We start from the raw sequence: 26,693 nt of genomic DNA, 5'->3' as shown, positions 1-26,693 counted from the left end.
CTACTACTATAAATACAAAAAGTTTCATTTTTGACTCTCCGTGGGACTTTTTTGCAACATTTCCTTTGAAGTTCCCCATATGCGCTATTCAACATAATTAATCTACCCTATAACCTATATCCGGTAAGAATCATCGTGTTTCCTTGTGTTAATGTGTTTTGTTTTGGTTGATAGTATTGTTTATGATATCATAATGACATCACGGTATCTTATAGACCAGTGCCATGGTAATTGTACCATATGAACACAAACTGATTCTCATTTTGGCGAAACCACACAACATTAATTTGTTTTCAAACGTTGTGTTATTTGTGTAGTGTTGATGATGATGACGTCATAATTAAATCAATATACTCACCATAAAGGATATTATTTTTTCCAAACTAATACCACCCTAATTGAATTCATTGACCTTTAGAAACATAATTTTGGCAAGTAGAAATCCCATAGCATGGTATTTTCCTATGCTTTATTACGTAAAAAGAGGTTATGACGTCATAATGACGTAATTCACGGTGATGCCATTCTCAGATTTTTTGGAGCATGACTTTTTTAAATCTGTGGGTCAAACTGATACTTTGGTGAAAAAATGGTGCTTTTGTCCGCCGTGTCACGATCTTTTCCTTAATCCACCTCACTACTACGTAACAAGCAATATGCAACTCTGGCTGGTAAGCCTGTTTTTATCAAGGCAGAAATGTAATGATAAGCAATTTTTTGTGCCTAACAGCTCTATGAAATTGGGCCCAGTGGTTTTTCAACTCTTAAACTCTGATTGGCTATAATGTTCCCGTTTGTATGGACCCTTCCCTTAATCCATTTCCCCTTTGTCTATAATAGGAAATGTATTTTTTCGTACTTGTTTATGCCTCTGAAGAAGGTCCAGTTTCGATCGAAAGCTAATTACAAGGCCATCTACCCACTCATTGTTGTACGAAGCTTTTGTATATAATTATACACGCGATTTCATTTTTTGTTTCTTTTTTGTTTCTTTTATATGTAAATTCATTTTGTTAATTTTGCTCCATTCAGGTCTTTTGATATACATATTCGACAACTTTCATTATATAGGGCAACGAAAGCGTTGTGTGTTGTAAGTGGATACAATTATTTTTGTTATGAAAATAACTTCGTTAAATAACAAGTTTACAATTGGCGGCTCATACGACACAACGTGCAGACAACATGCAGCTTTAGATTTTGCATCCAAGACGTCGACTGACATGTGACTACATCTTGCTGAGGCTTTGCGCATGCGTCAAGTCGTCACCGATGTTGTCTGCACAAGTTGAGAACCCCAAAACTATGGTTAGGACGTACGTTCGGAAAAAAACACAGCCGTGCTCGACGTGAACGTAGCCTTTATAAAGGCGCACGCGGCACCCAGATGTCACTCATGCCACTCAAGAAAAGAGACCAGCGAGAGTAGCGACGCAGCGAAGAAAAAAGGCTAACGTAACGTGAACGAAGTCCGCGTTCACCCAAATCTAAAGGTCCCTAATGAAACACAAGACAACGGGGCCAAGGAACCCCTCCTCTCTTCGAAGTTGTTCGACACCGTACCGACCGAACGAGGCTTGTCCGGCTCACACCGGTGGCCCGTATACCGTCCGGCAGCGTTCACTACAAGCGTGTACAGTTTGCCGTGCATAGATCGGAACGTTGGTTGTGTGTGACCGCGCAACACCAATGGTCTTGGAACCAAGACTAGGTTCGAGGACGAACGTGGGGTAATTGTGTGCCCACGTTCTTCCTGGAAAAAAATAAATAAAAATACGCAACATCGGGGTCGACCCAGGGAAGCTAAACGAACGCACCCAGTATAGATTTTACTCGGGGGGGGGGGGGGGGGGGTGCAATCATGGAGGAATCCATGGTGCAACGAACGAGCGACTGTTATGCTATGTGTAGCGCCCTCCAGCTGCAGTTCTCGAGACGGCTGCATATTATACTGTACTACACGTGCACACAATGGAGTGCAGCAGCTGCCGCAGCTAGCGTCCCCACACACACAGGAAAGCATATTATTGCTTTTTGCGTCTTTCTCGGCTCCACAATGAAAATGTCTTGGCATAAAGTCATATTATTTGGAGACTCTCTCTCACAGGTAGGTAGATATCACTGACATTGAAAACATAAGTAAGTATCACTAGAAAGGTGCTGAGGGTATCATCCATTTTTGTGAGACGACGTGCTGTGTGCGATTCGTCGGGTGACCTGGGGTGGATTTCACACAAAGGTAGTCCTAACTTTAAGGACTAGTCCTAACTTTACTTTAGGACTAGTCCTAGGCAATGCTAAGAGACAGGACTGGTCCTCAGTTAAGACCAGTAACTCATCCTAACTTAGCTAAGTGCTGCGAATTCACGACTTTTTCTTTGAGTTGACAAAAAATGCACTGATGCAATACCAATTGATGCCCTAATTACTTTTTTTTTTTTTTATTAGGTAGAAGTACATGTATCCTGGTGTCATGTGTTTTCAGTAGGATATCAGGAAAATTGTTCACAATCAAAAAACATTTTTTTTTTGTTAAATCATCTATCCAATTTTTTAACAATAACACTTTCACTTCATGGTGTGTTAAAATGTTTAAAGTTTTGGTTTTACGTTGCGAGAGACAGTCCGCCATTAACAGTGCTTGTGCATGGACGACATTGGAGCAACGTCATATGTTTTCACACCTTTCATTGGTTGGTATTTTATTGAATATTCAGAAGCTAGTATGGCGGGCAAAGTAAATCAAAAATATTATTCAATTAGTACTTAACAAATTTAATTACATTTTTGTCCTAAGGCATTATGGCTACTATATTAGAATCCAGAGATATCATAAGGCATGAAAGTAAAACACCCCACCCCCCCCCCCCCTTGATGCACTCACACTTCATAACAATCCGTTTTCCCCCATTTCAGAGCAGTAATGTTTGGTTTCAGGAGATAAGAAACCAATCTAAGATATTTTCTCTTAAATGTAGACTTAATATTTATTACGCTTATCGGAATTTATAACAGTTATGAAGTAAATAAATAAAAAAAATTGTCATTTTCTTTTAAAATATTTTAATATTTTCTCCACATTTGCACACAAAATCCCAAATAGTAACCACCACACGTGATCCATCTAGTGACTAAAGTAGAATGAAACTCAATCTAGCAGATAGTAATTTTGTTTTGAACTTACTTTCGAGGTTGGGTGATGTTTCTTTGACTCACTTGAATGTTGGCATAATAATGCACTAGTGATTAGTACCAAAAATCAATCATTTTATAAATGTTTGTGCATAACCAACGACAGGAAACTTTATTCTCAGCATGATTAAGCCTGATGAAAATACAGACCGTGAGTAAACTGCATAGCTTCGGTCATCGGTGCAGCTTGCACAATCTCGCGGTAAACGGGAATCAAAGTTGGGGACCGAAAACATATGAGGGTCGATAACGTATGACGCTACGATGTGTATATATGCTAAAAAAAATTTCACTGGGTGTGAAACCATGGTGGAGCACAACACCGTTTAGTGTCGTCAATCAATTTCTGCTGGATAAACAAACCCAATTACATGTTAAATTGGTTATTCTAATGGATGAATAATAGTTAAAATATTGTGTATTACTTTTTATTTTCTATGAACCTCCCTACAAACATTGCTTTGTTTTTTTGGATTTGCTTTGGGGTGGAACTGGAATTGCAATTATTTAATTAAAACAAGTGTAGACCTTCTTATTTTCCCATCATATGAAATAGGCCCTTGAAAAAGTAACTTTGTATCTAAGGGTTGTTTACATGAATATTCGTTTACATCGTGCACTGACGCAAAAGACCGCCCAACGATATAACAGGTCAGAACGGATACAGGAACACAAATACAGTTAGCATTACTTCGAATAAATTACACCATTCAGGACTTAATGAATGCCGTGTCCGAAACTGTGTCGCCGTTTCGGACACGGCGACGGTTCCTATACTTCAACACCCCTGACAGGACACAGACGCACTGAGCTATAGCTTGTTGTCGCTAGCCGTTGCCGAAGTCGCAGTTTTGGACACACGGCCAAAAATGCGTAGGGGGTGACTGTCATGACTGTGTTGGGGGCGACTTTGTCTGGGGGGGGGATTGGGTCGGGGGGGGGGGGACTTTGTAGGGGGCGACATTGTGAGGGGTCGAGTTTTTACCTGGAGGGGGTGAGCTTGCTGGGGGGGCAACTTTGCAGGGGGCAACTTTGTAGGGGGCGACTTTGCGGGGAGGCGAGATGACTGGTTTCCACTATGCTACTACACTACGTAATGTGTGTGCTTGCTTCCTCCATAATACAACACTTGGTGTCTCCAAGCTATATCAGTGACCACTGAGTTCCTTTCTCTATGCTGTGACTATGCAATTTATTGCAACTCGCCGTCAACTGATGTTCGTGCCATCAACTCATTTAATATCAACAATTTATAATGGGACATGAAAGTGTTTATGATACCTCTTATGGTTTTGGTACAAACACAAATAGAATACAGGGCCACTCCACTTATAATGAATGCAATCAGGGATAGGCAGGGTTAGGGTTAGCCGAGTGTGGCCCTGTATTCTATAGCAGTACATGTACATGTATAGTATAGTTAATCCTAAAAAATATGCAGGAAAGTGCCCCCACCCCAGTTCACCTTGTTGTGCAAGCTCTGTGAAAAGCAAGATGGCAGCCGACGGTTTTGCTGCTTACTCGATTTTTATTCCGAAATGTAACCTAAAACTTATGAGAATTCTCTTTTATTTAGCTAATATAAGGTATACTTTACAGTTCTATGCTTCTTTTGTGAATTTTAAATGCATATTGGAGGAGTTGACGGCGAGTTGACGGCACAAGTGAGTTTAGGGCGAGTTGATGGCTACAGTTGCGATAACGTAACCCTCCTGCTGACAGCGGAGCCATAGGGTTACAAAGCTTTCACAATGTGTGCAGGGCGAAATGGTTAAACACATACAATTTTGACAACTAGTCAGCAGATTTGCTCCATTTTTACCACTTTTGAAAATTATGACACAAATTCTTGGAACACAAACTTGATCCTCAATGTATAATGAATCCTTCCATATCACTCAAAACACCATTGAGGAAATAATTTGAAGAAAAAGGACAAAAACTTACCAGATCCTGAGCGAAAGAGTAAAACATGTCCCAGGTTGAGAATTTGAATCTGAGTAGGGCGGAAATTTTCACAGGTTTGTTATTTTACGCATCTATTGAGATACACCAACTGTAAAGGCTAGTCTTACCAATAGTGTCCCTGAGTGTCTTTAAACAAGGTAGACAGATCTACATGTATGACATTTAAAGTTTGATTTTTAGGTAGGAACTGTACTCGTGGGGTGTTTCCATAATTTTTTCTTTGATTGACATTTATCCAGCTTATATAATCCTTAATCAATTGATAAAGGTTGGTGTTTTTTTGTCCCTTTACCCACACAGGAAGAGTAGGCCTCTACTTTATAATAAACAAAATTAATTTTGTTTTCTGTTTTCTTTTTATTCCAACAGTTTGCTTTTAGTGAAGGGGGATGGGGCTCATCTCTTGCAAATTTATTGCAAAGGTTTGTTGCAGGCAGATTTTTTTTAAATTTTTTAAAAAGTTGTTTTCAGTGAATGATTTAACGTAGATTTTTGGTTGAGTGCACACTGCACCCAAGCTCAGGTTTTTCTGATCAGCAGAGTGGCGGGTTCGAGTCCCGTTCCTGACACTTGTGTCCTTTTGTAAAGCAGGACATGGAACGGATGGAACATAAAGCCGTGGGTTCTGTGTGTTGTGTATGCAAATAAAATAACCCAGTGAGTAGACTTCTCAATAAGAGAAGGAGTTTGCCCCAGGGTTTTTTGGTGGTTGACTGCAGATGGCGCCACAGCTCCCGGTAAAACTTTACGAATTATGTAGACCAAGCATTGCCAAGTAAAGAGAGAGAATAGAGCCTTTTAATTTTGATATATGAAGAAATTTGAAATTATGGTAGCTTTTAATAATTTGGACTTGACTGTGTTTCTGCATATATGTCACATAACTTTATTGTATTTTTCTATTATCATGCAAAGCTTTAATCCCTACACTAGCTGATTACCCCCATCCCCAAACAAACAAAACAAACTAGAAAAAGCAAAAACAGTGTACATTGTATACATGGTATAAGACAAAACTTATAATAAAAGCACTCCAAAGAGACTGAGCAAGTTTTTGTGAATGCTAAAACAAGGAATTGTTGTTTTCCCTGAACGGGTTCTTTGCTGCTGTTTCTCTTGTTTCTCTCTGCAGCTCAATAAGAAAAGTTTGCAAACTGAGTCTGTAATTACTGTAGACCTTGCGGACAAGTCAATAATGTCTGTTGCGGTGATAGTCAAGGTCTTGGTACATGTACATGTCGTGCGTAGTGATTCAGGCTGAATACTGCTCTCGGGAGATCACTGCTCTGGAGCAAAGCTGCTGGCTATTGACTAATCCCACATGAGACTGCACAGCGCGAAAAAGCAGTAGTCTCGCGGGGAGCGACCAGTCTTGCGAAATCACTGCTCTGGAGCAAAGCTGCTGGCTATTGACTAATCCCACATGAGACTGCACAGCGCGAGAGCAGTAGTCTCGCGGGGGACGACCAGTCTTGCGAAATCACTGCTCTGGAGCAAAGCTGCTGGCTATTGACTAATCCCACATGAGACTGCACAGCGAGAGAGCATTAGTCTCACGGGGGGCGACCAGTCTTGTTAGAACATTGCCAGTGTTGCGGGAATCACGGACAGAGTTGGAACGCTATCAGTCAATTTATGACTTGCTTACTCATATTGTATCCTATTACATGTATTATTTTATAGGAAGTGTGACGTTCTAAACAGAGGGTTCTCTGGCTACAACTCCACATGGGGTCGCATCGCTCTACCGAGATGCATTCCAAAGGAAGACATACCCCACATTGCTATGGTTACCATCTTCTTCGGAGCCAATGACTCTGTTCTGGAGGAGACGAGGGGTGCTAAATTTGTCAGCCTGGACGACTTCTCTGCAAATCTGCAGGTAGTTTGTGACACAATTCCATTTCAAAAGTCAAAAGTTGTAATTTAATGGTGAACACTAATGTACACTAGCCCTTTTCACACTGTATCTCTTATCCCTGTGGAACAGGGCCTCGGGAGGCCCAGGAGTTTTTACCCCATGGTTACCTCGGCACTCTTTCACATTGTATCACCATATCACCGGGTTTGGTTGAACACTACAAGAGTACCTACATGTATGGTTTTACCGCTCACCCCTTTGTGTACCCCAGAGCAGGGGTGGCTATTCACACCCCTCCCCCTCCTCCTACCGGGGTATGCTCATTTGGTCGGTAGCTCAGTGTTTAAGCAATCCAAGCTTGGAAGGGCCAGCTGTTATTCCCAGAGATTGCCCCCCTCCCCCGGAATAGAGTTGTGTGAAAAGGGTAACGGGTAACTGTTTGATCACAGCTTTTTGTGAGTTCTTTACAAGCAAATGAGTGATTCTTTCACTAATAGGTACAGGTAGACAAGTAGACATTGGAGTCAACTAAAACTGGTGACTTTTATTGTATAATTCTTGCCTCTTAATCACCATGTTTTGACAAAAACAACTCTGGTTAGGGATGCAGTAGAACCCTGTGTAAATCTCTTTTGAGTAGTCTTGGTTCTGAGAACCGGTGGTCACAGGATCAACAAACCTCATAAACTACTCACATCTGCACATGGTGCTACAACAAACCTCACCTGATTATACTCCTGACATGCAAAGTTTAAAATCCTACTTAAAACAAATCTACATATGTATGACCTTACATTTTAGCTCCTGTACAAGTGTCTAAAGCCTGGTTCATACTTCCTGCTAATGGTATACGTATGCGATACAAATTTTGGTGTCACAACTCTGTTTTTGTCTGCCAATGTTTCACAGGAGTTGAGCACATTTCAACTTATGCAAATTGTTTGTTGCAATTTGTGACGTTTGCATTTGCATTCACAGGAAGTGTGAACCAGACTTAACTTATGCTTTGCTCAGCACTATTCAACCCATTTGACTCTTGTTTTTTACAGGATATGGTTCAGTATTTAGTAGATGGAGGCATGCAGTCAGATAACATCATTATCATTTCACCACCACCACTAGACGACAAAGTCTGGAGCAAGGGATGCCTGAAGAATGGTATGTAGTATGGGAAGCTGGTTAAGTTTGATGCGAAACACTGTTACAGGCCTGGGCCCAATTTCATAGAGCTGCTTTTGCACTAAAAAGCAGTTAAAGGAACACGTTACCTTGGATCGGTCGAGTTGGTCTTTGAAAAGCGTATGTAATCGTTTGTTATAGAATGCATATGATTAGAAAGATATTTTAAAAGTAGAATATAATGATCCACACAAGTATCACTCGAAATTGCGTGGTTTTCCTTTTACCTCGTCAACAAACACGGTCGGCCATTTATGGGAGTCAAAATTTTGACTCCCATAAATGGCCGACCGTGTTCGTTCGCAAAATAAAAGGAAAACCACGCAATTTTGAGGCAAATGTGTGTGGATCAACTGTATTCTACTTTTTAAACATCTTTCTAACCATATGCATTTTATAACAAACGGTTACAAACGCTTTTCAAAGACCAACACGACTGATCCAAGGCAACGTGTTCCTTTAAGCACAACAAAATTATGCTTACCAAAAGAAGGTTGCCAGCCAAACTACCATATTATTTGTACAATTTCTAACTGGTATCCTGCTCATTCTTGCTAAGCATAGAGCTGCTTTTGCAGTAATAGCAGCTAAGCACAACAAGAGTATGCTTACCCAAAGAAGGTTGCTAGCCAAACTACCATATTATTTGTGACTGGTATCCTGCTCATTCTTGCTAAGCATAGAGCTGCTTTTACACTTAAAGCAGCTAAGCACAACAGAATTATGCTTACATGTACCCAAAGAAGGCTGCCAGCCAAATTACCATAATAATTTGTACAATTTGTGATTGGTATCCTGCTCATTCTTGCTTAGCAGAAAATTGTTAAGCAAGTTATTGAGAGGTCAAGGCAATTTTCATTTAGCAAATAACTTTGTCCCAAAAACCTGAAAAAAAGTAGTAGTAGAAATCACAATTGGTGTTGCTATACCATGTACATGTAGGCCTACTTTTGTGTTTGTTATTTGAAACACCAGATGAGGGTCTCTGTGTTGTGTTTTACAGAGAGTCCTGTCAATCGGAAAAACTCCAACACTGGGCTGTATGCCAAGGCATGCTGCCGAGTATCAAAGGAATGCTCCGTTGAATGCTTAGATGTGTGGACACTGATGCAGGAAGAGCAGGTAAGACCGGGGGCATCTTGAGTGCTCTATTTGTCTCATAGTTTACCCCCTTTTTTGTGTTCTGGAAATCTCAGGAATCCTTTCGAAATATTGACTCTTTCATGTACATGTAATACATGTAGACCAGTTTCAAAGAAACGATCATTGCGCTTAAAGTATTATTACCTCTGGTCACATGGGCTATTTGTTTCATTCTTTAAACCACCTCAGCTTCCTTGGGAATATTAAGCTTGTGCTGCCATGTGTAAACTTATAGCCCACCAATACCCCCCATCACACCAAACTCGTTCTCACTATGTTTAAAAAAAATGTAGTCTTGGTGCAAGATGTTGTTATTCACACTATCACTCAACTTTTGCGATCCACCCGCGCTCGCTCCCTCCTCACCGTGCACATTACTATCATAGTGAGAATAAGTTCGGTGTGATGGGTGGGAGGGGGGGGGTCAAGAAACATAATACATGTACTTGCCTAATCTTATTACGCATCAAACAGCACAATTTGTGCAAATCAAGAGGATCAATAGGAAACTTGAAGAAATGTTATGTTTGGGCTAATTTCGATGCATTTTTGTGAATAAGTTCTTGCATAATTTTGTGTGTGAATAATTATGCAGATTTGTGATTTACTATGTGCATTTGTGAACTTTTTATGAAGATTTGTTGAAAATAGTATGCACTGTCTGTGAATGTTAAATGCATTTATATTTGGAATGATTATGTGTGAGTTTGCATGCAGATTTTGTGAATAATGTGTATCTTTGTGAACTTTTATGCAGATTTGCGAATAATTTTGTGCATGTCATTCTTAATACAAATCACTGCTTGTTAGTAATAATAAACAAACCTTTGTTTTTTATGTTTCATTGAATTCATTTATGCCTTTACTTACATTAAGACTTTTCTCCAATAGTGCAGTAACTTTCCTCACAATATATTGATGTGTGCCTAGAATATGTTTTTACACAACTTTCATGACTCAAGCATTTCATGCCATGATATAGCCCTGGCGGCCTTACACTTTCGTATTGTACTACAGTGACGTCCTTGACATCAGGGTACGTTTCTGGGGCGGAAAATGTTCACAGCTTCATAACTCAAATCTTACCTGCAACAAGCCACTAATTTCAACAGATTCACATTCCATGGCAGCATATATTTTTCTGCGGTGGGTTTTGGTCGTCATATATTCTTCACAAATCCGTCATTTTCATGAAATAATGCAGCTCCCAATGTTAAGAAATTCAAATTTTGTTCGTACTCTAAAAGTCTGACGCAAGACGCACAACGCGCAAATATTGCGTTGCGTTTGCGTGTTTACGCTGTGCAGTCAGGATAATGGTGACCAAGAATTCACGTGGCGCACGGCAACAGACAACACTGTGAGAAAACAATCAAACGTTGGGAGCTGCATCATTTCACGAAAATTATGGATTTGTGAGGAATATATGAGGACCAAAACCCACAGCAGAAAAATGTATGCCCCCATAGATTGTGATTCTGTTGAAATTAGTGGCTTGTTGCAAGTAAGATTTGAGTTATAAAGCTTTGAAAATTTTCCGCCCCAGAAACGGGCCTCAATAGTTCGGACTCTGTATCTGTGTACAGACATGACAGAGGAAGAGTCCTATGTAGGGCTAGCCATGATTAGTTTGAATTTCCTGTGAATTTATCTTTGTATGCATTTGTATCTTTTTAAACCTTTTCTTTTGCGTTGGATTTAAAAATGCAATGGCTATTTTATTCATTCATTTCCTTCGTAGAAACCTGTGATGAATATTTAATTAGGCCTACATGTGTGTGTTATCTGCTGGTGCACTTAATACCTACGAGAGGTTTTTGGTAACACCATGTGACAATCACTTTTGAGTAGTGTTGGTTACTGTATCTGTAAACAGCTCAACGTTTTCAATCATTGTGCTCTGATCGTCTTCAGGAGAAAAGTTGAGTCATAAGTCCAAGCCTTCAAACGTGCTTTCAAAACCCACCTTTTTCCCTCTTCGTAGCTGGTCGTCTTTGTCTTTGCTTTGTCTTGTCCCCCTTCGTTCTCAGCGCCTTGTATCCTTTGGCAATTTGGCGCTTATAAATTCTGTTATTATTATTTATTATTATTATTAAACAATCGTTTCTTTTTAGACCCTCAAAAAGAGATATTCACATGGTGTCACGGCAAAACTTTCTAAAGTTATACTTCCACCATGCAAAGTTACAAACCATATTTACCTAATACCTTGTAATTCGATCCCCTGATATTTCTGTTGAAAAATTTGTTCCAAGTTTCTGTAAGTTTCTGTCACATTCCTTACATGTTTTACCTGCTTGCCTTGCCTGTTAACACACAGACCTAGTAAAATTTGTTTCTTAATTTGATAATCTCTTGTTGCTGAATTTTGTTTGTGTGTTTTGATCAATGTTATCTGTAGATACTTGTTTTGTGAAGTACATGTACATGAAACCTACTGTATAAGAGCCATAATTTATTAAAAAGTACATGTACATAGTTTGTTGTGTACTAAATATCAATAAACGTAGAATGAATGTTATTGAGTATTATTGAATAGGCCTACTACCCTATTTATAAATATTAAACATTATTTACACATGAACTATCAAATTAATTTACTGTTGTTGTTTGGTGACTTTAGAATTGGCAGAGGTTCCTAGTGGATGGTCTTCACCTATCTGAGGAAGGTTCCAGATTCCTTGGACAACATCTTCTGAGAATGGCAGAGGTAAAAACGAGCAAGCTCTCGACACAACTCCCCGACTGGAAAGATATCGACGTCGCCAATCCTGAAAAAAGCTTCCCCTCATGATGATTTCAAAGGCTCTAAGGTTTGTGATTGTTGTTAAATCATGAAACTGATGAGAGTTCCCGCATCTGCGGAAATTTCTTCGGGTATTTTCCTAAGCCTTATGGACGTTTGCAGGGCTTGGATTTAATACTCGACGGCATCAGGCCCCAGGGCCAGGAAACTCATGACAGAATAAGTCCGGTCGTCTAGTTTGAATAATAATACCTCACCCCATCAAACAAATATGTTCAAAAGCTGTCTTTCGAATTTCTTTCAATTGTTTTGGGTATTTATGAAAGTTGTACCCATAAATAACGATAACCGTGACATTGCTGACTCATATTTTGATTCTGGTCTTGTAAATAAATTTTTCGTGGCCAGCACAATATTTGAGGAACATGTACAAGCCCTGCAGTACGATTCACTGAAAGATTCATTGAATCCCCAGAACCAAAACAAGTTTTTTATATTTTTTATATTTGTGCATCTTGCCAATATACACAGGCGTTCACATGATTGTGCTGCTCCTTACTGTGTACATATATGTGAATGGTGTGAATATATAACTTTGTTGTAGGTGAACCCAACCCCTTCTCAAAACTAATATAAAACAATTAGAATCCAACCTTGATATCTATTTAGGGGTTAAATATTTATATTTATAAGGTTTATTCCACTTGTGTTGTGGTTCAGGGTGTCATAGTCAAGTGTTTAAGAGCATCGGACTCTGGCTGAGTCATGGGTGGGGATCGTGTGGGTTTGAATCCCAGTCATGGTCATTGATCAAGATGCTTTACTATAAAATTGCTTCTCTTTACCGAGGGTCACTAAAATTGGTTCCTGCTGGGCTAGAGGTTGATATTGTGTTTGAAAAAGTCACTGGAGTGCAACGGCAGCTCAGGGCTGTGTACTCCCCATCCCCAGGGAGGTGAGAAAAAGTAAAGGAATGTTATCGGCCCCATGACAATGCATGACCAGGGCACTGATGTGAAGCGCATTTAGACATTATTGTGAAATGCACTATTATGAGAACTACATGTAGTTTACAATGGTTTACTAATCATGGAGACAACCCACCATGTTTACATGTCCTTCCCCAGTGGTTTACGCATCCCTGCCATAAAACATTCTCGTTGTGTGTGGTTTTTCTACCAAGCCCGGGAGGCAATGCGCTACAATTTAATTGGCACTTGACAACCCCTGTTTTTCTTGTTTATTTTCCACTGTCTGGGATAAGTTTTGCTTCACCAACAAAATTGAGTCCTGTGTTATCTCTTTAGAAACAGGTCTGCAGGAGTTCTACCTGTACGTGTAGTTGCATTAGGGGTGTATCGGTAGGTTATAAGAAAGTAAGCTAACTTTTGGTTTATTTTAAATTGTTTTTTTTTTTCTTCTTGGGTTTGGATCGAGAAGTTGCTGAGTAGTAGTGCTATTTTCACTGGTTGTACTGTTCTTTCTGCTGCCCCATTTGAAGCATGGTGATTTTGAGGAACTATATTTTATTCTGTTATTTGTCATACACTCATGAAATTCTCTTGTAATGGAAAACCATTCGTCTTTTACCTCGCCAATGAGATCCTTGATGACTAGCCTCTTTACATATGCACTAAACTCCCCTGTAGTTTGGTACTCTGTGGGATGAATTGATCGTGTTCTTATGAAATGGTCGACATTTGTATGATGAAGATGTACATGGACCAAAACCACCTCTCTGATAATCGACTAGTGTGGTTGCATGGGTTGTTCTATTTTCGTCAATGGTCTCCTCATTTATGTCATTGTTATCTCCTGTTATCTCTAGCACTGTGAAATGAAAGACAATGGCCCATTTGACTCAGCATTGTAACTAGTTGTTTTGATCCCGTTAGATGACAGATTACCATTCCTATACATGTACATGTAGGCTTGCATGCTTCTTGGGCATCTTTGTGCGAGCTTGAGAGGCACAATGGATAAATCGTTGGGCCAGCATTACTATGCGTCTTTCATCAGCGGCATTCCTACAAGTTGATCCTGTGAACTTGTCCCCTTCCTCTTTTTTTAATTTTTTTTATTCAAAGAAACAACAGGAATGATTGATTTCAAAGAAGTCATTGACATTTGGAGGTCTGATTGAAATGTCACAGTGGCACTTCCAGATTTCTGCTTTGGTTACATTGTATGTAGTTTGGCAAATCGATATCATTTGCCTTGATCATCATTCCTTTTGAGGTTGAATTTCCACTCTGTGGATTATTGGTGGGTGTATAACCAAGGAAGACCTCTGACAGTTCCCTAGAGTGTGCAATGACTTATTGCTTAATTAAGGAAAGCCTGAAACTTGCAGTACTTTCAAGACCTTTTAATTCCATCAGATACGTGGCTACTGTTTCACCTTTTTCGGATCTTGTGTGTGGAACTTAACTCTTTCGGCTATGACTAGCGTTTCGGGAGTGTAGTGGTTCTTGCTAGCACTTTTAACTCTTTAAATGACTTACATTTACATGTAGGCCTATCACTTGGTTTTCCTGGTGAGACTAAATTCATTAAAAGCGACCGTAAAACTTTGGTCCAATCACCGTCAAAAATAGGCCTTTACCGCTACATTGTACATTTGTAGGTCTTCTGCAATTGCTTAAGTGACAAAGATTTGCTCTATATGTTTCTACATGTAGGTAGAATTCAAACTGTTCTTCTCCCTTCCAACATGTCCAATATTCACCTATCTTGCCTATATCAATGTTGGCATTGTGTTCCCTATATGTTCCTATTACTTGGCTTGGAACTTTAGTATGAAACCCTAGTGCGTTTTTCTAAATGTACATAAATACACCTTTTTTAAACACCCTGTGTTGTGGGGTTAGGTCTAAACAAGAGACCAGATGGCTAATGTTGAAAAGAACACTTTGACATTACCACAATCCATTGCCAACAGAGGGCTCACTTCATATATTACCCTTTGTCAAAGATATTATCGAAAATACTCACTGCTCACTATGCTCATTTAGGCGTGAAATGAGGTGCATGCTGAACTTCATGCAAGGTGTTGTTGAGGGAGAGGATATTGTCAGCATTCTTAACAGCTGTCCAGAGTGATTCGGTTATGTACATTTATGCACGATACCAATTGACCTTGATTCAGCTTGGTAAACTTTGTCTCCTGTACTCTGCTACCGCCTTCAGAAGATTATTTGTATCAGGTAGTGCAGTTACAAACTTTCTAATGTGATCCAGATGGAAAAATCTAACGACCCCACCTTTAAATAAGATAGTGGCACGATTTCCAACGTATTGAGTTAGATGGTTGGACACCTCAAACTGATTTTGAATACGCCGTAAATGTATCTTCCACGCCGTTTTTATCAGACCGTCTGCTTGTTCTTGATGAGCTCCTTTACCCCTGATTCGCTTGGCTAAAGTGTGTGTTTTGTTTTACCACCAGCATAATGTCCTGGTTTTGCCTACATAACTTTATCCACCTCCTCTGCAAAGTGGATTAACGGGTGCATTTTGCAATAGTGCGTTGCAAATTGACTGCAGGTAAATTTATATGTTGTCTAATAAAGTGTCCCAGTTGTTGATAACCACCGTCAGCAATTCTTCCTTGAGGATCTTGGTTTCGTATTAAACTGGGGCATAGTTGGCCCATGATCAGTCATTGTAGTACTTTTGATTGTATTGAGGATGTGGTGTGTTACTTCATCTGGAGTCAATGTTGAATCAGTTACACTCTCTGCAAGGGGGGGGGGTATAAAAGATAACAATTAGGGGACTATATCTATTCAATGTTGTACTTCCCATTTTTTTTTATTCCCCGGCTTTTCTCGTTTAGCTTGCAGACAACTTTTTCCCATATCTGGCTCTTCATGGCTCTTGAAAATGTGTGCTGAAATAGAAAAGAACACAATTCTAAAGATGTCATTGGAATTTGATCTGGTGTTGCCAAGTGTTGTGACTACACTGGTTGGGGCTGGTTGATTCTTTAACCAGTTCTAGAGCGATGCCCTCATTGAACCCCTGGACCCCGCTAAATGCAAATGGTATCACACAAACATCTTAGTGTTTTACATCATGGAAGAAATTTTATTTACAACTCACATGCCAATGCCTTCTTTTTATTTTGGTCCAGGGCTGTTTTACCAGGCCGATCTCCCATGATTGTTAAGGTTTTGCACTTTACTTGTGTCACAATCAGCTTGATCAAATAGAGAGACAACTTCTCTACAGTTGTTGTCGTTCTCTCACAGTTCTTTAGGTGTACTGTGTTTACCAGAACTCTGTATTTGGAATCTCCCAGGTATGCAAGATCTGTAAAATTTATAAATGAATAACCAAATAAATAAAAACAAATTTACATGTATGAAGTGGACCAGCAATTCCAACTTGAATGAGTTTGTGTAAGAGTCTATGATGAAAAACAAGGCCGAACACCTTTTTAAAGTCCATGATTAAGTACATTGTACATTGTATATCGTCTGGTTGACTACTGCTGTCTACGATTTTTGTATGATCGTCGACAGCCAGGGCTAGTTGAGCCTCACAAGATCGACCTTTGCAAAAAACTATTAAGGACATGCTGTTTGAGATGGGTTATGATGTTTGAATGGATTATGTGTTCGAGTGTTTGCACGGAATTGATGTCAATGAAACTGGTCGGAAGTTGGCTTGATCGGAGCGATTTCCTTTATTTAATATAGGAGAAACAGTCGCACTAAGCCAATTATCAGAATGTTCTTTGTGACAGTAGTTTAAGACTTTTGGTAGATCTGTTGGGGTATGAGCAATGTATCTGCACACACATTTAAGAAAATTTGAGTGATGTTGTCAGGTCCTACATGTACGCTTTTCAGTAGTTTCAGTTCTTTTACGTACATGTAGTAGCTTTAATATGCCGCATGTTGTGATTTTAACTGGGGTATGCTGGGTTTTCCTTTTCCTAACTGTTGGAATGTTACTACAATCATCTTTGGTACAAACAAAAAACGATTGAAATTGTTTGTTGAGAGCGGTTGCATTCTCCAGTGCCGACACAGCAACATACAATGTAGTGAGTGCCGACACTCTAGATGAACTCTTCCTCAATCTCTCTTTATGTAATTCCAGAATGGTGTAGTATTACTTGCTGTAAAGTTTTCACCCATTTCATGTAGCTAAATGAAGCTTAAATAATGTCATCAAGTCGAAGGTAGGAGCATAGACCTGTTGCATCAAAAGCCTATGCTCTCGCAGTGAACTCCAAAAAAACAAGATGGCTTTGCCAATGAAAAAACTGAAGCACAATTGCAAATGCTCTTGTTCATATGATTCCCCTGATGTATGTGCTTTTGTTTTTTAATATGCTGATGACAGTGCATACAGTGTCAAAAGCAATGTTGGTTAAACAGATACACTTTTACAATATTAGACATTAAGTGCAAGCTGTCTGTTTCTAAGTCCTTTCCAGTGCCTTGCAATTTCGCAATTTGGTTGTTATTCTTTATGTCAGACATTTGTCTCCTACTACATACTTTCACTCTGTGACAATGAATTATTGGTAATCTACCAATGATCAAGGCAGCTGCCCCAACTTTAGTAAGGATTGGGTAAAGCTGGGCATAGCCAAAGATTATAAAGCGCCGCAAGGCGCAAGATGCGGAACTGAAGCTTTATCTATTGTTGGAACGTGAAATCAGCATGGGCACCATTTCAGCAAGTGAATGTTTTGTTTCCCATTGATAGGAATGGTCATTGTCTGCACTGATCTGCACTGGTCTTTTGTATCAACATGGTGACTTGCCGAAATGGCGTCCAGTGGGATTTCACATTCCCGCCCGAGTTCCGCATCTTGCGCCTTGCGGCGTTATATATAATCTTTGGCATAGCCAGCCTTTAGCAGCTCCTTCAACCCTGTTCCAACCCCTACAACCTGGTGCTTTAAATTGGTGGCCATCAAAGCATGTTATGAGTACCATTCTCTCTCATCGTCAAATTGGTTTAGCTTGTAGTGGCTATCAGTTCATGATTGACAGCAACGATGACAATGTATATAATGTCAAAAGCAATATTGGTTGTAGCCTTGCTCAAGGCAGTCGAATTACTCCGAAAAAAGAACGCCGCTGTATAAAAACCCACCCGTATTCACTGTGCGTAACATCGCACGACACGATGCCCCCGTACACTATCCGCATGCGTCGGCCGTCAGGCCGACAGCCTTGTAGGGTCTGTGTTGAAGCCACTGACCTCATTACTATAATAAGCGAAGAGTTCCCACGGTCAGCTCATTACCATAATGCCCGCGAAAGACGAGACATACATCACACACCACCACCACGGACGCATGATAGGGTCCAAAGGTCGTGATAAGGGAAGTGCGTGATTGGACGTATACATATTCATGAGCTGCATACTAGCATATCCGAGAGCCCCCCCATTTTTTTCCACTAGTGGATTTTTTTCAATACAACACATTAAACCCGGAAGTTACAGACCCGACAAGGCTGTCGGCCTGACGGCCTCCGCATGCGGTTAGTGTTACGAGTGCGGATGACTTATGTGCACAGTAGTAGTACGATGTAACAGTGTGTATACGGGTGGATCATGCGGTGTGATCGCATGCACCACGCACAGGGTATACGGGTGGGTTTACAGCGGCGTCTTTTCGGAGCGAATAATGCGACTGCCTTGAGCAAGGTTATATTGGTTGAACAAATCACTTTCACAATTTTTAAATATTTAGTGCAAGCTGTCTGTTTCTACATTGTAAGTCCTTTCCAGTGCCTTGCAACTTCTTCCAGCTGGGTATCTGAACGCTGGTTATAGGCCCTTCTGTCGCAACCATCATGAGGTCATTCAGCACCTTGTTGGAAAGTCGGTTTTCGCAATTTGGTTTGTGTTCTTTATGTCAGACATTTGTCTTCTACATACTGTCACTCTCTCTGTGATATGAAGTATTTGTAATCTACCAGCAGTTGACACATGGATGATCACGGCAGCTACCGTAACTTTAGTAAGGATAGGGTAAATCAGCTGGGCATCTAAGCCAGGCTTTAACAGCTCCTTCAACCCTGTTCAATCCCCTACAACCTGGTGCTTAAATGGTTGGCCATCAGAGAACCACTCTCTCTCACTGTCAAATTGGTTCAGCTTATACATGTAGTGTGCTAATAGTTCTTGTTTGACAGCAAAGACATACTGATGAGTAAGATCTTTTTTTACCTCTACTGCTTCATCACCATAGTCATCACATTCTTCCAAATCGGGAACACTCGATGGATCAAAAATCATCTTGGCACTGAGCTAGCTGACATCAAGGAAGCGTTCCTTAATGTTGTCAATCAACGCCTAGATGAACTTACCGTGGACCTGAAATTATTTGAAAAAGTTTTTTTTTTTTTTTTTTTTTTTTTTTTTTCATAACATCAGTTCATAACCATTACAAAAAATTTAATAATTTCAATACAAAATTAATTGTCACATTTAATAATAATTAGACTTGTAATAATAAGACTTAGTAATAATAAGACTTTTAAAAATAAAGATGTTATTTTGAAACCTCTCCAGATCACCTTCTTTCATGTTGGTCTTGAAATCTGGCAGTTTTTGCCTGAGTTCTTCAAGCACAGTGCCTTGTTGCATTTTGGAGATGTTTCGGCCGGGCCTGACCTTTGCCTCAAGAACTTTGATCGTCATCGTGTACTTGCTTAGCTGCATGACTTCAAAGTCCATTGAAGTTTCCTGGATGATAGATGATACAAGTAGTTGTAAACATGTTTACAATAAACATGCATGCAAGACTCATGCCAGAATTATATAAAAATTATATAGATTAAACTTTAAAATTAATTATACCTGGAATCTTTTTGAGATTATGCTCAGCTGAGGCAAGACGTCAAACATCATGTAAAGACTGTCCACAAAGCGCCACTCCTTCACCAGTCGGGACAGTACTATAGCCTTTGGATCTCCTCTCTCTAATCCTTCAACGTTGCAGTCTTACGATGTACCATCATTGCTGGTAGCATCTTGAAAGGGTATCACAAGCCTGTCCAATCATCAGCGCTTTTGGTTAACAACTTAACTGTGTTTACAAAGAAATCAGGGTCTGAGTCATTTGGTGATCTGTGGTCATGACCTTGACGTTGCATTTTTAGTGGTTCGAGACATGCAAACTGAAAAAGAAATGTTGTTCTTGCCACCTTTTGAGCCGTTCTTGCTGTATGCTGGGCATTTGCTTGGAGTCAGTGATACGGAAGTCAAGCAGTGCTACATGTACATGTAGGTATGGGTCTGCTCTGGCTTTTGCAGCTTTCTTCAGCATTATCATGGCCATTTTGATGGCTTGCTCCGCTTTGTTGTTGCTTTGAGGGTAGTATGGGGATGATGTCTTATGAGTGAACTCCCAGGTTGTAGTAACTGATTGGTGTATTCACTGATGGTGATCGACCATAGGACTATTCCTTGTCCTCTGGCTTGCCATCTCTAGTGATCTGTGGCTTCATTTCAGAATTGATGTCACATTCTGATCTTCATTCTGATTTTGATCGATGTCAGAAGTACGCTCCTCTCCAGTGCAGTTCTCATCCAATACAAACAGCGCATACCTGGTATAATCATGCGACAGTTTGTGCCAATTGAACCTGTGACATACGTTGTGATTGCCAGAATGTGTTTGCATGGTAAGCTCTTGTATTCCTTGAAGTCGATACACGTACATGTACATAATGGGAATGCCTCCTTAAACGAAACCGTGTATACATGTACCAATGTTCCATCTTCACTGTCTACTTCAAAGATTGCAGGTTCTTGTAGTGCTGTTGATTTAGATGGGTTTTTTTTCGTTAGCGGAAGCCGATCAAGACTGACGTTCTAGCCCATTTGCTGTGTTTATGCGTATGTTTTCTCGGTCGTTCCTGTAGCAGGTCACCCATCTCTGTTTTTTTTTTTGTTAACAATACATAATTTCAATGTTATTTATTGCAATTAAACGCTGTTTTAGATTATTTCGTCACGACTTTACGTGAGGCTTTGTAATGGCAGACACAGTCAAACTTTAAAGCAATTAACGTGTAAGGTAATTATTAAAATTTTATCGGGTTTGCGGTAACACCATGTGTGTATCTACTTGCCACCCAGATTTGTGTTCATAAAGAAGTGTCTTTCTTTATAATGTACTATCGTGTGGTAGGATTTATCTGGTTGTTCGTGAGACTTCTAGCTCAAAAAGACCTGTCCTGCTTTTTAACTACTACATGTACCTGGACGGGACTACTCCTTTAGCTTATAGTGGTTCGTTAAAGTGAGTTCGTATAAAGGTCTCAACTAGCTAGCTCTAGTCATCGTCAGGAGAACACAATCAACATGCTGGCAAATAGAAACATACATGGTGTTACTGCAAATCATAATACTGATACCTCACAATGCAACGCATCAAATCCTATACATGTAATTGGTATTCTAAAGAGACACAACAAGCGAAGTTTAACTAAAAGTAACATCAACGAAAGAAGATTCAACAACCCAGTTCTTATGACTTTCTGCGAAATGGTAATTGTTGATGCGCAGCATGAAGTAGGCCTAAGTCATTGAGTCGATCTGCATCCTTCTGATCTTTTAAAAGTTGACTTTCAGATACTTTGATGTCTTTTTCAATTGGCTTAGGACCTTCACGTTTACCACAAAGTTCCCTTTTCACGAGGCAACATAAGGGGATGGTGTTCGAAAGAGTGTGATCCATTGTTTTTTGTTACTGAAGTGTGTGCTATCCCTTGAAGAAAAGCGATGATGAGAGGGAGGAATTTAGGCCTGGCTAAATGATGGTTTCGAATGTACAGTGTGTAGTTCCTTTTCCTGATAAAGTCTCTTCCCTGAAATCAATATAGTCCAATCCAGGGTGGTTAATGAGCCTATCTGAACAGGATTGTCTCCCAAACTATTTGCTATTATTAGCGGTATCATGCTCAAGCAGAGACATTGATGACGTGCAGTGTCCCAATCCATTTAATACAGACCAATAACTTGGGCTGAACCGGTAAGGTGTCTCCATAGACAATGCAGTATGCTTACATGTAGTATGCTTAGGTGTGGCCCGACTTGCCTCGGCTTGAAAAAAAATACATCAGGTCTTAACTTATAGAAAGCAACTTTTGGTGTTCCTGAGAATTCAGGTTGACTTCGATTGAGGCTCTTGAAAAAAAAAAAGTTGTACAGCTGATCTGGAACATAATGTACTGTTCAGCAATCTTCTGAAGTTGATGGTCGTGGTAGTGAAGTGACAGGTGAATTCTTCATTACATTACGTAGTGCAGCCGATGCAGTGAAGAGTGTGTGAAGATTTGTAGTGTCTTGTGGAACTCTTTCTGCTTCTACAGCTGCTTTATTACTGATTTCTGTTTCAGTATTAGTACATGATGTGTCTGAGTCAACTACTGTCTCCACCAGTTCTTTTGCAGCAAATGAGTAGCTGTACACCAAGTTGCTTGTATTTTTAGCATCTACATGTACATGTATGACCTCTGATTTATTCAATTCAATTTAATTCATCGCAACTTTAATTGTCCTACCATGGACGAAATTTAACATGCATACATGCATTACACAAAATAATTAATTACACACAAACATAAATAAACTACTGGAAACATATGAGTGTGTATGGGGAATGTTTTTTCAAGCGTTTCTTCAGATTGTGGGACCAGTAATTAGTACAGTCGACTTTGTCAACCTCTTGTATACATGTACACACTTGATGAACTTGGGCCGCAGTGATGTAACAACAGACTTTTAGTAATTCCGATAATCCTCTTCTGGATGACCTCTTCGCAGAACTTTGTGTAAGCATCCTTGAACCTGGGTGCTTCATCCGATGGACCAGACCTTGTCAATATTCGGGTATACTCATTGTAGCAAAGACGACGAAAGCATTCTTCCTCACTTCCGAGTTCCTGAGTTCTATTCTTAGTCTTCTCCTTTTTCGTATACATGTCAACTATCTACACCACTGTTCTGTTTACTCTCTTTGCAGATGACCACTATTCTTTTTTCTTATTTTGACTTGCCTACTTTGCCTGAAGAACTGAATAATAATAAACTACATGTAGTGAAAGTTTCCTCCTGGTTTTGGTACAAACAGCCTCTGGTTTTGGTACAAACAGACTCTCTTAACTCTAAAAAAACCCAAAATATAATGATCTTTTCCAAATCTAGGTGTTCCATCAATGACGCCTGTATCAGCAAAACCATGTTCCTGGGTTGTTATCTATGACAAACTGCATTTAGTAGCCTCACGTTCTTCTTTGGCTTGCTGCTTCTAACAGTTGGCCTGCAGTCAAGGTTTGGCACTGTGAGTATTTGTCACGCACAGTTTTCCTAGTTTTTTTTTCTCTCTTCTCCATCTGCCTTTTCTTATTGCAGACAATACAAACTCTTGCAGGAACATGAGGTTGTTCTAGGTTGCCAGGGATGAAGTATGATGAAGACCTTTCCTTCTCTGTGGTTTCTTCATAGGGTCTTGTTGAAATTGGAAATTGGTCCTTGTCGTCACTTGAATTCTTTACTTAGACATTTGAACAGTCAGCTTGCTTCACAACCACAAACTTAACATCCCCTTTGCCCTTTCAATTCTGCCCTTTCCATTCTTGGGTTTTGGCTGGCTCTCTTTTGCCTTTTACTGAAGTTTCCCTTGCACATGTTGCAACATTTAACAACACAGTCCCCCCCCCCCTCCCGCTCCCCCCCCCCCCCCGGCTCCTATGAACATGCAAACTTGTATGTAGCTCTGACTTATTAAGTCAAAATCAAGCAAGGCAAACTCAAATCTGTTGCTCTCTTGCATGGCATTTTTATTGTTGCCGTTGGTTGTTGATCCTTTTCAACTGTTTTTTTTTTAGGTGGAGAGGCCACATTCTCAATTGGAGTATTTGGACACATACGTGGGAATGTCTCCTGCATGAGGTTGTCCAAGTGGGCTTTCGCTGTAGTTGTCATTTGTGTTTATGACTGCCTGTACATGTGTGTAAAAACTTTCTAAAAGTTAAAAGAAAATTGTGTGCATTGGTGCGATTCTTGCATCGGGATGGGTTTACTATTAAATTTGTCTAATTACACGGAGGTTGTTACAACTCGAGTAAGACACGAACCCACAACCTTCCTTGTATTAATACACTGTGCAACATGCAAGTTCTCCTTAAGAGGTTTTCAGTTTCCACTTAATTATGATTGATTGAAAATCCACGCTCTTATAATAGGCATAGCACACAAAACTTTCAATTACATGGCACATGTATACAATTTGTGTCATATCAAAGATCTGTGAAGGGTGGATAATTTTATCATCTAAATACTTTGTAGAGCGCCACTATGTCAAGAACGCAGCGCATTAGATTGGATACAGATAATGTTTGATACACTTCTTGAATGTTCGAGGAGGGTCAGATTTCAAACATTACAGAGCGGATGAGTTGATTTCTTTGTTTAGCTTGGGGAAGTGATTCGTATGCATTCTGAATAATATGTCCTTGAGGATAATGGTAATAATAGTTAGTCTCTTTGAACCAATGTGTCCACTCTGTCTGAGGAATAATAAAAGTTTCAGAAAGTTTCTGCAGAGGTTACATACATGTAGTTGTCAAGTGTAACAATGATCACACAGTTGTAACTAGCATGGTCTTGTGAAAATTGCATAAACTGGCACCATTTTCATGTACGTGTAAATTGCTGGTCCTAACAGTTTATATCAGTGTCAGCATTGAAGAACTAGATGTGTATCTCATTAGTTTTGTTAAGAAAATATTGCGAACACAATTTTGAAATATGTTTCCAGTACACATACAATTACTTTTCCTTCTTTTCTTTTGCTTTACTTGTTTCTTCTTAAATGTGTGGCCAGCAAAGCTAGCAGGGCATCAATGATCTCTGTTACCTTAAACAAGCTCCTGTGGTTCGCAATTCACAATAACCATATCAATGTGCTTTACAAGAGGGCCCTGGTCATAAGGACTAATAACATCCCCTTAATGTTTATAAGCTCCCTGGGGAGTATACAACCCCAGCGTGCAAGACACTTTAACCATTGCTTCGTCCTTTGGATGGGACGTAAAGCCGTTGGTCCCATGTGTTGTGTAACGCATGTAAAAGAACCCAGTGCACTTATCGAAAAGAGAAGAGGTTCGCCCCGGTGTTCCTGGCTGTGGCTGCTGTATGCGCCGCAGCACCTTGTAAACCCTTATAAGGTGCTAAATAAATTGGGTCTCAGAATTCATCACTGCAATAACCTCTCTTTCTGAAAGTTTGTATATACTCAGCGCCTTGAGTACCTTGTTTGGTAGATACGTGCGCTATATAAGACTTTGATATATTATACTATTATTATTATTAAAGGACACAAGTGTAACGACCCAGAATCGAACCCACACCTGTGACTTAGCACCAGAATCAGAATGGAAAAGTTATGATCATGTGGAAGCAGTGCTTGGTGCTTTGTAGTGTACAATATTGTAGACTCCTGCAGTCTGCTTCCAACCCTAAAGATTCCTGCATCATTCGTAGATTGACTCAATGACTTGAACATGTTGAACTCTCCACTGTCTGTGTTTGTAACTTTGTTGGGACAATGAAGGAATTCATTACCCTTTTCCTTATAGCTGAACAATCCGAACTGAAGCAAGGCTTGTGCTAGTTTGCCTTTAAGGTTTTTCTAATATGTTAAGAAGTACTTTGTAATAATTTTTGTTTTTGTACCCATACACTGATGTGTGTTAGCACTGTATTTTCAGTACTTTCCCGAGTCCTTTGAAAAAATATCACAGGCATATTTACTGTGGTGGGATTGGAACCCATGACCCTTGCAATTCTAGAGCAGTGTCTTACCAACTAGACTACCAAGATTGCCAGGTAGCTAGAGGCAGTTCGAATTCTCTGTTTTGGCATCGGGTACCGCAACGATATATTAGATGTTAAATTTGCATTGGGGATAAAAAAGGGATGTGGGTTCAAATCCGACCCGAGTTATTATGCCTGTGATACTTTTTTTCAGGACTCGGGAAAGTACTGCGTATAGTCTTCAACATAATGTACAATGGCAGCTCGATTAATGTTTGTTAGAAAATGATTGTCCCTCGTGGTCAGGCGTACCTTTAAAGGCAATGGACACTATTGGTTATTACTCAAAACAGATATCAGTGAGCTGTTGATAATAGAAAACACTGTGAGAAGTAACACAGTTTGGGAGAAAGTGATAATTTCAACTGATTAAAAGGCTTTATATGTTTATCGTGAAGCATTTTATTAGCGAACTGAAACCACACAAAATTGTGCAACAAGGGTGCTTTTTTTTCCCCACTATTCTCTTGCAAATTCACTGACCAATTGAGCGTAAATGTTCACCAGGTTGTTATTTTATGCATATATATGTTGGGATACACCTAGTGAGGATACGTGTCTTTGACAATTACCAAAGGTGTCCTCTGCCTTTAAAGGAACACGTTGCCTTGGATCGGTCGAGTTGGTCTTTGAAAAGCGTTCTGTAACCGTTTGTTGTAAAATGTATATGGTTAGAAAGATATTGTAAAAGTAGAATACAATGATCTACACAAATATGCCTCGAAATTGCGTGGTTTCTTTTTA

General features: G+C 39.8%; 1 protein-coding gene across 1 annotated transcript; it reads left to right on the top strand.

Moving 5' to 3' along the window:
- Positions 1-1,898: 1,898 nt before the first annotated feature.
- On the top strand, positions 1,899-26,597 carry LOC139937331 (isoamyl acetate-hydrolyzing esterase 1 homolog). The gene is given in 8 exon segments (XM_071932436.1): positions 1,899-1,967; positions 1,970-2,107; positions 5,530-5,582; positions 6,844-7,042; positions 8,071-8,179; positions 9,204-9,322; positions 11,967-12,156; positions 23,960-26,597. Coding segments are annotated over 7 exon segments (858 nt in total). The 3' UTR covers positions 12,138-12,156; positions 23,960-26,597.
- Positions 26,598-26,693: the final 96 nt, after the last annotated feature.

The sequence above is a fragment of the Asterias amurensis genome, chromosome 5 (genome assembly GCF_032118995.1).
Source record: "Asterias amurensis chromosome 5, ASM3211899v1".
NCBI classification, from domain to species: Eukaryota; Metazoa; Echinodermata; class Asteroidea; order Forcipulatida; family Asteriidae; genus Asterias; species Asterias amurensis.
Note: the sequence above shows the minus strand (reverse complement) of the source record. Positions and strands in the feature narration are given on the sequence as shown.